This window comes from Mytilus galloprovincialis, chromosome 9 (assembly GCF_965363235.1).
Source record: "Mytilus galloprovincialis chromosome 9, xbMytGall1.hap1.1, whole genome shotgun sequence".
Lineage (NCBI taxonomy): Eukaryota > Metazoa > Mollusca > Bivalvia > Mytilida > Mytilidae > Mytilus > Mytilus galloprovincialis.
The window spans coordinates 70,024,990-70,037,236 of NC_134846.1; the positions used below are offsets into that span (position 1 = coordinate 70,024,990).

The window sequence follows — 12,247 nt, forward strand, 5'->3', positions numbered from 1 at the left end:
TAATCTTCAAGAAATCGCTTTTATACTTGGATTATTTAAAAATCAGAAAATCGTTCCTCTGTGAAATTTCTGTAAAAGATATTAATGTTATTGGTTTATATGGTAGTACAAATGAACAAGTGTTTGTAAAATCAAATCAAGCTTTAGTTATTTATCAGATTGGATGAGTTCTGTTGGTGTTTCTAATGTTTTTTATGAGTTTTAAGTCCAACAACAGCAAGCCAGTTGTATTTTGCAATACAGACTTTATTTCAAACAAATGTCAGTCAAATCTTACAAGAACAAACTTTGACGAATTTGTTGCATCTGAAATACAGTTTCTGCTAATTTTAATAACCTTCTAAATGTTCTGCAAAACTAACTCTGAACATAAATAAGTATACATCTGTTTACTTTCTCCAATTTTCTCCAGAAATCTCAAGGTGCATTTAACTTATTGACTTAGTCAAAGCAAATATACATTACCTGAAGGTGCATTTGACTTATTGTCTGAGTCAAGGCAAACAAACTTTACCTGAAGGTGCATTTGACTTATTGACTCAGTCCATACAAACAAACATTACTTCCTGAAAACTTACTTTGAAACAGTCCCCAGATTGAAGTATATGTTGATTGTATTTCATGAGACAGGTGTTGTAAAGATGTTATAAATTTGAATACAATTGAACACCATACGGGTTATTAATCTTGGATTAGACAAAATTAAATTTTCACTCTAAAATGTTGTTTGAATTTTTTCGTTGTAATGGAAAAACAATTGAAAAAATTGAATGTTTATGTTTGTCTTGGAAATGTAAATAGTTTTGGTATATTTTAAAATTGGATTGAAAGCAATTGTCAGGAAGTATTGTTTTGAGAGACACTATTTTTGTTTATTGTTTCTATTAATCAAAGTTTTTTCTTTGGTTTTCTTCAAATTAAAAAATAACCAGTGACATGTGGTTTTATTAGATCTACAACATAACTGATTACTATAGCAGCATGGATAGAATCAAAGTATCTGAATCTGTAGATTTTTGACAGAAAAAACTACTGCAATTAACAATGGCTAGCAACAGACTATATCCTGATAGTGTGGGAGGTGTTCCAAGGAGTACATTCTTCCAGTACATAGACGATGACAATACTTTAGTTAATGTCCGCTTTACGACACGTCTGGGCTTTTTACTGCAGGCCCAGCAATCGGTATGTACATGGCTTGAATCTTGAAGGATATATGTTTATGACTTCAAAGGTTTGAACTAAAGAATTTGCATTTTTAATGCAGGATAAAGTCATATAGATATATATTTTTGTGGATTACGAATTTATAATTTTCCACTATATCTATCAAATTTAACTTTTATAGGACACATTTGCTTTACTACCCCCTTAGAGACAATTGCCTATATTTCTTTCCATCAAGATATATATAAAAAAATTATGGGAAATTTATACATGTACTTGAGTTATAATCCTTTTAAAGGCATTGTTTAGTATTAAGTGTGCTTAGTTTGCAGACACTAATTTGAATTATTTTCCTACTGTTTCCTTTAGAATGAAATGAAACTTGATACATTATTTATTATCCAAGAGAGATATGCTGAAAGTTGTTAAGAGTTTTGGTCCTTCTGGTCCAGCCGGTGACTTCTGTTGAAGAAAGCTCAACATAGGGATAGTGATCTGGCATTGTGGCGTTAGCTAACTTCTTTAAAAAACTTTATATTTTGTAAGGTTAAAGACCTAGATCCTTCATACTTTGTATATAAATGACCGTAATATGTCCATTATTCTTGACCTCATTTCCATGGTTCAGTGACTACGTGAACAAAAGTTGAAGTCTATAATGTGTTTCCATAATAAAGTAGATGTATTTGAACTAAAAAGTATCAGATAAAAACTGATTTATATGCAAATCTATTCTATTATAAAGCCTCTACCCCTTGAGACGCAAAATCTGACACCCTGAGTGACACTTTATATTTTTATGAAAATCTAGTTTTAAACCCAATCAATTTTTAGTAAGATGCTGGTATGTGGTTAAATTCCATGAAAAGAATTCAATTCTATATAAATGAAACGGGAAGAAGGCCTCTAAAGTAGTTTTTTATCCAGAAATTTGCATATGAAGCCTCAAAATCTGCAACACGGAAAAACTAGGGAGAGGTGTTTGAGAAAACAGAGCACTGAAAACGATTGCTTCTGCTTGCAGGATCTAAATTGTGTTTCAGTTCCTTCCGTGCAATACATTATATGGTTCTAAGAATTCTAAAAAAAGAAATTTTGATACTTGAACTTACTTTGATAGTTTTTCATCGCTTCGAAATTGCCACCCAGTGTCAAACATAGCAGACACCCTGCATGTGGCGTTCTACACGGTGAAACTGTCTGTTGTCGGTGGCGGCAGCTGCGGCGTCCACAAATATTCTCTGTGGTTAAAGTTTTTGAAATTTTGATAACTTTCTCAAACTATACTTGATTTCTACCAAACTTGGACAGAAGCTTGTTTATGATCATAAGATAGTATCCAGAAGTAAATTTTGTAAAAATAAAATTCCATTTTTTCCCTATTTTACTTATAAATTGACTTAGTTTTTCTGCTAGGAAACATTACATTCACTCTGTGTTTAAGGTTTTTAAAATTTTAATAACTTTCTTAAACTATCATTGGTTTATACCAAACTTGGACAGAAGCTTGTTTATGATCATAAGATAGTCTCCAGAAGTAAATTATGTAAAAAAATAAATCCATTTTTTCTGTATTTTACTTTTAAATGGACTTATATTTTCTGACAGGAAACCACTCTGTGGTTAAAAATTCAAAAATTTTAATAACTTTCTTATACTATTTTGGATTTGTAACAAACTTGGACAGAAGCTTGTTTATGATCAAAAGCTTGTATCTAGATGAATATTCATTATTGATTTTTTTCCCCATTTTTGTTGAGCCTGTGATTAACAGCAAAAGTAGGGGAAGGTTGTTTTTCTAGAATGTACATGGGTAGAATCATAGGAGGTCATTTTAATTTATATCATGCTACGACATTGTATAAATAACATGGCTTGTTTCACATATGTTGCTACGTAATGAAGAAGCAGGATAACACTTTCTGTTTTGGCTTCCAAGCATTTAAAAAGTTTATCTCGTAGAGGGGGAATAAACAACCTGATTTATTATGTAATAGAGGTCCTCATATCATATGATAGGAAAGCTATTAGTTTGGTAATAACTCGGTATACGACTTTTCAATCCTCGTCAAGTAGCATTTGATGACGGATATTAAACACTTGGTATTGTTGTAAATCTTTTGAAAATCATTTGAAGTAACTTCTGTTCCTCTTCAAACATTCATCACACACCAAATAAAGTCATTACTTAATGGGAAAATAGATAAATTTAGGAAAATTTATGCAGCTAGATTGCAGATTGATATGAAAATCATGGATTTATCAAAATGTTTTAGGTCTACAGCATTTCAAACATTGGTGCACACATATTAATTTGTTGGTATTAAGATATTTACATACTGATATTAATTTGCAAGAGATCACTGTTTTGTGGAGTGTCATTTTAGTCTCTGGTGGATTGTTTTTTCTTCCCTTATTTTTTTTGTAGTTCATTACAACTTTATTGTGACCTAAAAATTCTTATGATATGAAAATGCTGCAAATCACAGTGTAGATACTATTCTGTACGCTTTCCGGAAGTCGCGATTTTCGAAGCGAGAACTTTTTGGATCGTATTTTAAATTTGTCGGATATACTATATTAAACGGTAAGATTGTCATCTGTACATTGCTTAATGATTAATTCAGCTGACATCGATACTCACAAATGGTTTATAATTAAATTTAGCACATTCATTATTCGTATCTTTGCCTTAATTAAGAGATTTTCAAGTGCATCACTAAGGAAAATCAGTTGGTGAACCTAAAACAATCTTTTTGCACTCTTACTGTACAAATTAACGTAAAATCCAGACTTAATTTACTAGATAAAGTGTATTTTAAGTGGTGGTAAAAGTTTCAGCCAGATCTTTGAAGCCAGAAATAAGAAAATTACACTTGTTTGAATTTCTCACTGTACGATCAGTCTCGCTTGTATATTTTGAAACTGTATGATCAGTCGTTATTTCACTGTATTCTAGTAGTGATTTCAAAGTTATTTACGATACATTAGAAGATGGCATTTTTCTAAATAACACAAATATATTTTAATAAATTCACATCCTGTAAACTTTTCAAACATGTTTTAGCTTGATAGGGTGTACTCGAATTACTACATTAAGAATAAGGATGTTTGAATGTGGCTGAAATAAGAAGAAGGTTTGTTTATAGAAGTTTCAGAAATGTCCTCCGTTATACTTAAAATTGTACAAACACACTGATTTAATTGTTACTATATAAAAATGCATGAATTTACAAACATTCGAGGCCGTACTGTAGCCTATAATTGATCACAGTTCCTTCACTTTGTTTTGGATGTAGATCTGTCTCTTTCACACTCAATTGTACACCACATTGTAAAGTTATATTTCTTTTCGTTTTGTTTTGTCGAACTGTTTGGTGTGTACCTCCTGCCATATTAGTCTTTGTTGTTTCTTTATATAGAATGAGAAATAATTTATGTTCGGACGAGCATAGCGAGGTAGAACATAATTATATTTCTTTTCGTTTTGAGATTTCTTTCTATTTCTGTCGCGGAATACTGAGTAATTCGGTTTTCGGACTTTATATACTGTTTTACGCGCCCTTTTCATTTCATCGAGATTTCACACACCAAACTTGTTCGACAACTTTATAACATTTAGATTGTAATATTATGCTTTGTATAAATCCGAATTCTTTGTATTTTCTTTTTGTAGATATTAGTATGATCACGGTTGAGATGACTTATATATAGATAATATAATGACGCCTGATGTATGGACTTTAATATTTGATTGCACGGGATACATGTATTTTGAAAATGCTATATTAAAACTGTTTGGTGTGTACCTCCTGCCATATTAGTCTTTGTTGTTTCTTTATATAGAATGAGAAATAATTTATGTTCGGACGAGCATAGCGAGGTAGAACATAACGATGGTTTATAGTGATAATGAAGTCCGTCTTTCCGTTCGTCCGTTGGACCGGTACAACATGTTTCGCCGGTTTTGCAAGCGCATCTCCTCATAAACCACTTAATATACATTGGTGTTTCCAGACATTTTTAAATGGAGAGGGGGTCCAATCCAGGAGAAAAGAGGATTCCAAATACATGTTCCCATACAAATGCATTGAAAGTTAAAAAAAAAAAAGAGTTTCAAACCGCCGGATCGCAATTTTCTTGAATCCGTCACTGGTATAACTATAACTTATTTTTTTCTCGGATTCCGTATCATAAATATAAAAAATATAAAAAAGAAGATGCGGTATGATTGCCAATGAGACAACCGTTCACAAGAGATCAAAATGACACAGATATTAACAAATATAGGTCACCGTATGGCCTTCAACAATAAGCAAAGCCAATACCACAGAATCGGCTATAAAAAGCCCCGAAATGACAATGTAAAACAATTCAAACGAGAAAATTAACGGCCTTATTTATATAAAAAAAGGAATGTATTTCTTATTTTATTAAGAATATTTTATGGGGTCTCTTTATATAAGATACGGACTTAAACATTGCATTATATGGGTGCACCCATCAGATATTTCCAACCGTGACCTCCAAAACCAATTGTTAAACTTTTCTAAAATTGCTCCATTTGTAACCTATTAATGTACTATGGACCTTCTTTTTCGAATATTTTGTAAAAATATTTTTGATGTTTCTCTATCGTAAATACGGACTTTGTCATAACCTTATATTGGGCGTACCTATTTTATATCCACAACTTCCTTCAGACACTTGTCATAACTTAATGAATCTTTTTTTTTTTCAGATTCCTTATCATTTAATTCAATTGTGTACCTCTTATTTTGGTTTTTCGAAAAATCATCAGTTTTTTATTTCCATGATATGGACTTTTCCATTACCTTATTGGGTGGTACCCGCTTACTATACGCAACTTTCAAAAACTTACCATATACTAGTATTAATAAAACTTTCTCATATTCGCTATTAAATGATGCCCCTGTGCACCTATAATTTAGTTTTTCTGGTGGTTTATTTTTCCAAAACATGGACTATAGAAGTGGCGGGGTATAATTTCGTTAATTCTTTCCTCAATACCTAAAGTTTTTTAACAAAGCTTTCTCTATATATTTTTTGTCATTTTAAAAGAGACAGGCTTGATGTATGTAATCACCCATTGATCAACGGTAGACGGTGTTAATAGTCTTTAAAAATGAAATAGTTAAACAGATAACTGCAACGACACACTAATACAGTCCACAAGCGAATCATGTATTGCTTTTTAGGCATTTGATTTTAAGTAAGACTGACGGAACAAAAATTAATTTGCCGTCTACAAAAATCATCAGAAATATATTTGTATTGTCTGATGAAAGAAATTACACGTTATAGTTTCATGGACACAATCATAATATCACATAGACACGTATATACCTTCAAATTGCCGTTGTTTTTCAGTCAAGGTCGTTAAAAACTTCCATTTGTTGTTGTTTTTTTCTTCAAAATCACGACTGGTCATACAGACAAAAAAATCTGAAATCGCTACTAGAATACAGTCAGTTTTAGACTGATCGTACAGTAATTTATTTTGGGATCCTCAAGGAAAGCATATTTTTTTATTTGAAATACGAACATTCTACTTAAATACGGTAGGAATATTGAAACAGTATATATTTTACTGTAAACTGATGCAAATATTCACAATAAAAGATTATTTGCTTTGTACTACGAGAGCAAAATTGTCAATCGATTTCACTTTTTTCTATGAAGTTGGTGTGATGCACGCGAATATTTTATATTCTACTGCATGTTTTTGTTACAGTTACTCATATTTATGATGTTATACATACATTTAAGATGTGCAAAGCACTTTATAGATATAGGAGTAAACAAATGATGAGAAAAAGCACCAAAACAAAACCGTTCTGTTAGCCAGTTTAAAATCCTCGCTTCGAAAATCGCGACTTCCGGATAGCGTACAGAATAGTATCTACACTGTGGCAAATAGTTAGTGAAAATTAAACAAAAATGAATACGAAAGAAGCTTCGTTACCTTTAACCTTGACATTTAGCCTTCAACTTCAAAGTTGATTTTTTTATACCACCGCAAAAAAATTTTTGCGTCGTATAATGGTATCGTGTCGTCGTCTTGGTCGTCATCGTCTGCGTCGTCCGAAGACGCATTTAGTTTCCGGACAAAAACTTTTGTTTTAGTGAATGGATCTCTTTAAATTTTTTTTCCAGAAGTTTCAATACCACTAAAGGAAGGTTAGGATTGACTTTGGGGGTTACGATCCCAATAGTTTAGGAATAAGGGGCCAAAAAGGGGGCCCAAAATAAGCATTTTTGTAGTTTTCAAACAATAACTTGTGTTTAAGTGTAGTGTATGAATCTCTCTGAAGTTATACCACAGTTTTCCAGTTTCCATACCATGAAGGGATTGTTAGTATTGACTTTGGGGGGTTATTGCTCAAAATATTTTGGAATTAGGGGCAAAAGGGCCCAAAAAAGGGGAAAAACTATTTTTTTCTGGTCAATGGACAATTAAGACAATTTAAAAGCAGTGTAAGGGAGGTAATTCAAAAACATTTAACATACAATGTTGGGTATGTACGGTTTTACCTCCCTTACACTTCTTGTAAATTATGTATATAGAAGTGTCAGGTTTTGGACTAATTGCAAAAAAAAGGGGGTTGGTAGTAGTTTTCATTTTTTTTCCAAATTTCTCAAATTCCAAATTTTTGAAAAGTTTGAAGAAGAAATCTTTAATTGCACAATATTGCGCAATAGATTTGTAAGATCTAGACATTTGTTTTGTGTCAGAAACTCATATTATGTCAAAAATTTGATCTCAATCCAAATTAAGAGCTGTATCAAGCTTAATGTGTCCATACTTGCCCCAGCTGTTCAGAGTTCGACCTCTGTGGTCGTATAAAGCCAGGCCGTAACTACCATTAAGGCAATTGCCTCACTAAAATTTCGACACTGATTTTTTTTTATACATATATATAAATATAATAGTCATTTGTTGATCTGTCTCAACCTTAAATTCTATAACTTGTCATCATTCCTTTTAAATTATTCTTCCTGGATATAACTCAGCATCTCCATGGGTGATGTTTCTCAATTACATTAACCTAGTAATGATAGTCATCATGGATCTCTGGTTAAAAACTGGCTCTTGCAGAAGAAGGAAAAGCGATACTGAAGGTATTAAAGAAGGAATAATTCTAGTAAACTATTTTTTTGTGAAAAGAGTCTTAGTATTGAATATAACTTCATTAGAACTAATCCAAAAATGATCAGTAGACTGACAAATCAAGTACAGAGCATTACAAGGTGGCAGTCCTGTCTGCGTATTCATCCAACTTTAATCTTTCTCTTTACAGATTAACAAAATATACATAATATGAAACATGCAAGGATAAGTTTTTATCCATGTTTCTTTAACCTTAAAAATTGAAGGAACATCACATATTCCAATTTGACATTATTGAGGAACGGTAGGACCTTTTAAACAGGATTTTGTCTTTACTTAATCGGGACTACAGAATTTCGTGTCTCTGTATTCAGGGTTTCGTAATCAGACACACCCAACCCCGAATCCCTAAATTTATAGTTTCTGGAACTAAAATACCACCGACTATTTCCAGAAAAAAATTGAAATTACAGACCTACATGTAAACGTTGAAAACTCCATTCCAATTTCCCTGTACCCATGTGAATCATATATACTGACTCTAGATAGAATCATATACATGTATCTTATCTCATTTTATCCTAGTAGTTAGTTTACTCTTTGTCAGCATAAAAGAGAGTTTAATATTTTGTAACTGCGACTGTATGATTTACAGGAAAGCTTAATTCCCTTTTGCAAACAAAACTGTTACTACTGATGCTGCTACCGAATTTCTGATGGAGAAGGAATCGGAAGAAGACAATGATCATTGTGTTGATGATAATGTACTACCTCACAGACTGCCCTGAAACGACTGAAAACTTGGAAAAGAGCATGCATAAGTGGCAAGAAATTATGTGGTCTTGCCATGCTCCATGTTCATCGCGATAAGGATATCAGCAGATCAAATATTCTGAAACAATTTGAGTGAACCGGCCAGAGAAAAATTGTCAAACTCTACTGAATCGATGTTTGTTCTATGTTCTGGCAACAGACTCAAATTAATATTTGGATGATTATCTAACATATCAATTGAAAAAAAGTTGTTAAAAATTTGGTGTTAGTAAAAGTTTAAAAATGAAAAATTTATATAAAAAGTGTCCAAATTCAAAACATTATCAAACTCTCTGGAAATGCCTGATTTTGCACCATTCATTTCATACCCTCCAAAAATAATTTCGACTCAATTATTTGGCCTCGCTAAAATAATCTACCTAGTTACAGCCTTCAAAGCTGTGCCCTGCAGAGCACCTGGTTTACATGTATTTCATTGGTTACTTTTAATTCATACAACCATTAAATTAAGGCCAAATGAAAAAATGGTTGCAGCAGTTTTGATCTATACTGGATATAAGATAAGGAGATGTGGTATGATTGCCAATGAGACAACTATCCCCCTTAGTTTAAATGGAGTGGATGTAAGCAATTATAGGCATTTCAGCATTCTACAAATCGAGAACAACCCATACTTTATAGTCAGCATACTGTATAGTCGGCATACTGTATAATAGGCTATAAAAGACTCAGACATGAAAAATATGAAACTATTAGATTGAGAAAAATAATTTATAACAAACAATTTACAAAAAAACAAATATGACAGACATGAAGCAACGACAATCACTAAACTACATGCTCCTGACATAGAACAGGCACATAAAAAAGAATATTGCTGTGTTTAACATGTTTGTGAGTGCTCGATCCTCCCCCTTACCTGGGACTGTGGTTTAACAGCAATAGTAGTCTTCTGTTTATTTATGTTTATCATTGTCATTTTGCTCAGTTTCTTCTGTTACCACTCTAACATGTTTGTAAACCATAATTGAAGTTGTAGCATTTTTCATCAGTTAGATATACTGAAGATTAAAGTAAAACAGAAATATGATAATATTTCAGGGTCACTTACATAAAATGATAGTATTTCCCCATCACATATATTTATACTGTTTGTTTTATTTAACAGTTACGCCAGGCATCAGAGAACAAAAGAAGACAAAGCTTTGAAAATCCAGAAAACATTGAAAAGTAAGTGGAATTACAAAATGATCTCTTTTAATCACATAGAATTCTGAATTTTTGTCGAGCCTGCAACTTTTGTTGCAGAAAGCTCGACATAGGGATAGTAATATGGTGGCAGCGGCGGCGTTAGCTAACTTCTTAAAAGCTTTATATTTTAGAAGGTAGAAGACCTGGATGCTTCATACTTTGTATATAGATGCTTCATGTTACAAAGTTTCCATCAGTCACATGTCCAATGTCCTTGACCTCGTTTTCATGGTTCAGTGACTACTTGAAAAAAAAGTCAAGATTTTTTGTAATGTTAAATTCTCTCTTATTATAAGTAATAGGATAACTATATTTGGTATGTGCATACCTTGCAAGGCCCTCATGCCTGTCAGACAGTTTTCACTTGACCTCGACCTCATTTCATGTATCAGTGAACAAGGTTAAGTTTGGGTGGTCAAGTCCATATCTCAGATACTATAAGTTATAGGTCTAGTATATTCAGTGTATAGAAGGAATGTAAGGTGTACATGTCCAACTGGCAGGTGTCATCTGACCTTTACCTCATTTTCATGATTCAGAGGTTATAGTTAAGTTTTTGTGTTTTTGTCTGTTTTTCATATACATTATGCAAAAGGTCTACCATATTTGGTGTATTGAATGATTGTAAGGCGTACTTGTCTAGCTGGTAGGTGTCATCTGACCTTGACCTCATTTTCATGGTTCAGTGGTCAAAGTTTTTATACGACCGCAAAAATTGAAAATTTTTTGGTCGTATATTGGTATGACGTTGGCATCGTCGTCTGCGTCGTCGTCGACGTCGTCGTCGTCCGAATACTTTTAGTTTTCGCACTCTAACTTTAGTAAAAGTGAATAGAAATCTATGAAATTTTAACACAAGGTTTATGACCACAAAAGGAAGGTTGGGATTGATATTGGGAGTTTGGTCCCAAAATTTTAGGAATTATGGGCCAAAAAGGGCCCAAATAAGCATTTTCTTGGTTTTCGCACTATAACTTTAGTTTAAGTAAATAGAAATCTATAAAATTTTGACACAAGGTTTATGACCACAAAAGGAAGGTTGGGATTGATTTTGGGAATTTTGGTTCCAACAGTTTAGGAATTAGGGCCAAAAAAGGGCCCAAATAAGCATTATTCTTGGTTTTCGCACCATGACTTTAGTATAAACTAATAGAAATCTATTAAATTTAAACACAAGGTTTATGACCTCAAAAGGAAGGTTGGGATTGATTTTGGGAGTTGAGGTCCCAACAGTTTAGGAATTAGGGGCCAAAAAGGGACCCAAATAAGCATTTTTCTTGGTTTTTGCACCATAACTTAAGAATAAGTAAATAGAAATCTATGAAATTTAAACACAAGGTTTATTACCATAAAAGGAAGGTTGGGATTGATTTTGGGAGTTTTGGTTCCAACAGTTTAGGAATAAAGGGCCCAAAGGGTCCAAAATTAAACTTTGTTTGATTTCATCAAAAATTGAATAATTGGGGTTATTTGATATGCCGAATCTAACTGTGTATGAAGATTCCTAATTTTTGGTCCCGTTTTCAAATTGGTCTACATTAAGGTCCAAAGGGTCCAAAATTAAACTTCGTTTGATTTTAACAAAAATTGAATCCTTGGGGTTCTTTGATATGCTGAATCTAAAAATGTACTTAGATTTTTGATTATTGGCCCAGTTTCAAGTTGGTCCAAATCGGGTCCAAATTAAACTTTGTTTGATTTCATCAAAAATTGATTGATTGGGGTTCTGTCATATGCCAAATCTAACTGTGTATGTAGATTCTTGATTTTTGGTCCTGTTTTCAAATTGGTCTACATTAAAGTCCAAAGGGTCCAAAATTAAACTAAGTTTGATTTTAACAAAAATTGAATTCTTGGGGTTCTTTGATATGCTGAATCTAAACATGTACTTAGATTTTTAACCGGATTTTTGTAATTGTATAA

The 12,247-nt window shown here is 32.5% G+C and overlaps 1 protein-coding gene across 4 annotated transcripts in view; it reads left to right on the top strand.

The window, feature by feature from the left end:
- LOC143045791 (cilia- and flagella-associated protein 337-like) overlaps positions 1 to 12,247 on the top strand; it is a 73,746-nt gene that overhangs the window by 14,270 nt on the left and 47,229 nt on the right. For 3 of the 4 annotated variants that reach the window (XM_076218549.1, XM_076218550.1, XM_076218551.1), the window contains exon 5: positions 10,242 to 10,303. In XM_076218549.1, the coding sequence (XP_076074664.1) occupies positions 10,242 to 10,303 (62 nt within the window). Of the gene's footprint in view, positions 1 to 858; positions 1,186 to 10,241; positions 10,304 to 12,247 lie in introns of those variants that run through there. The other variant, XM_076218548.1, reaches the window with a different exon arrangement.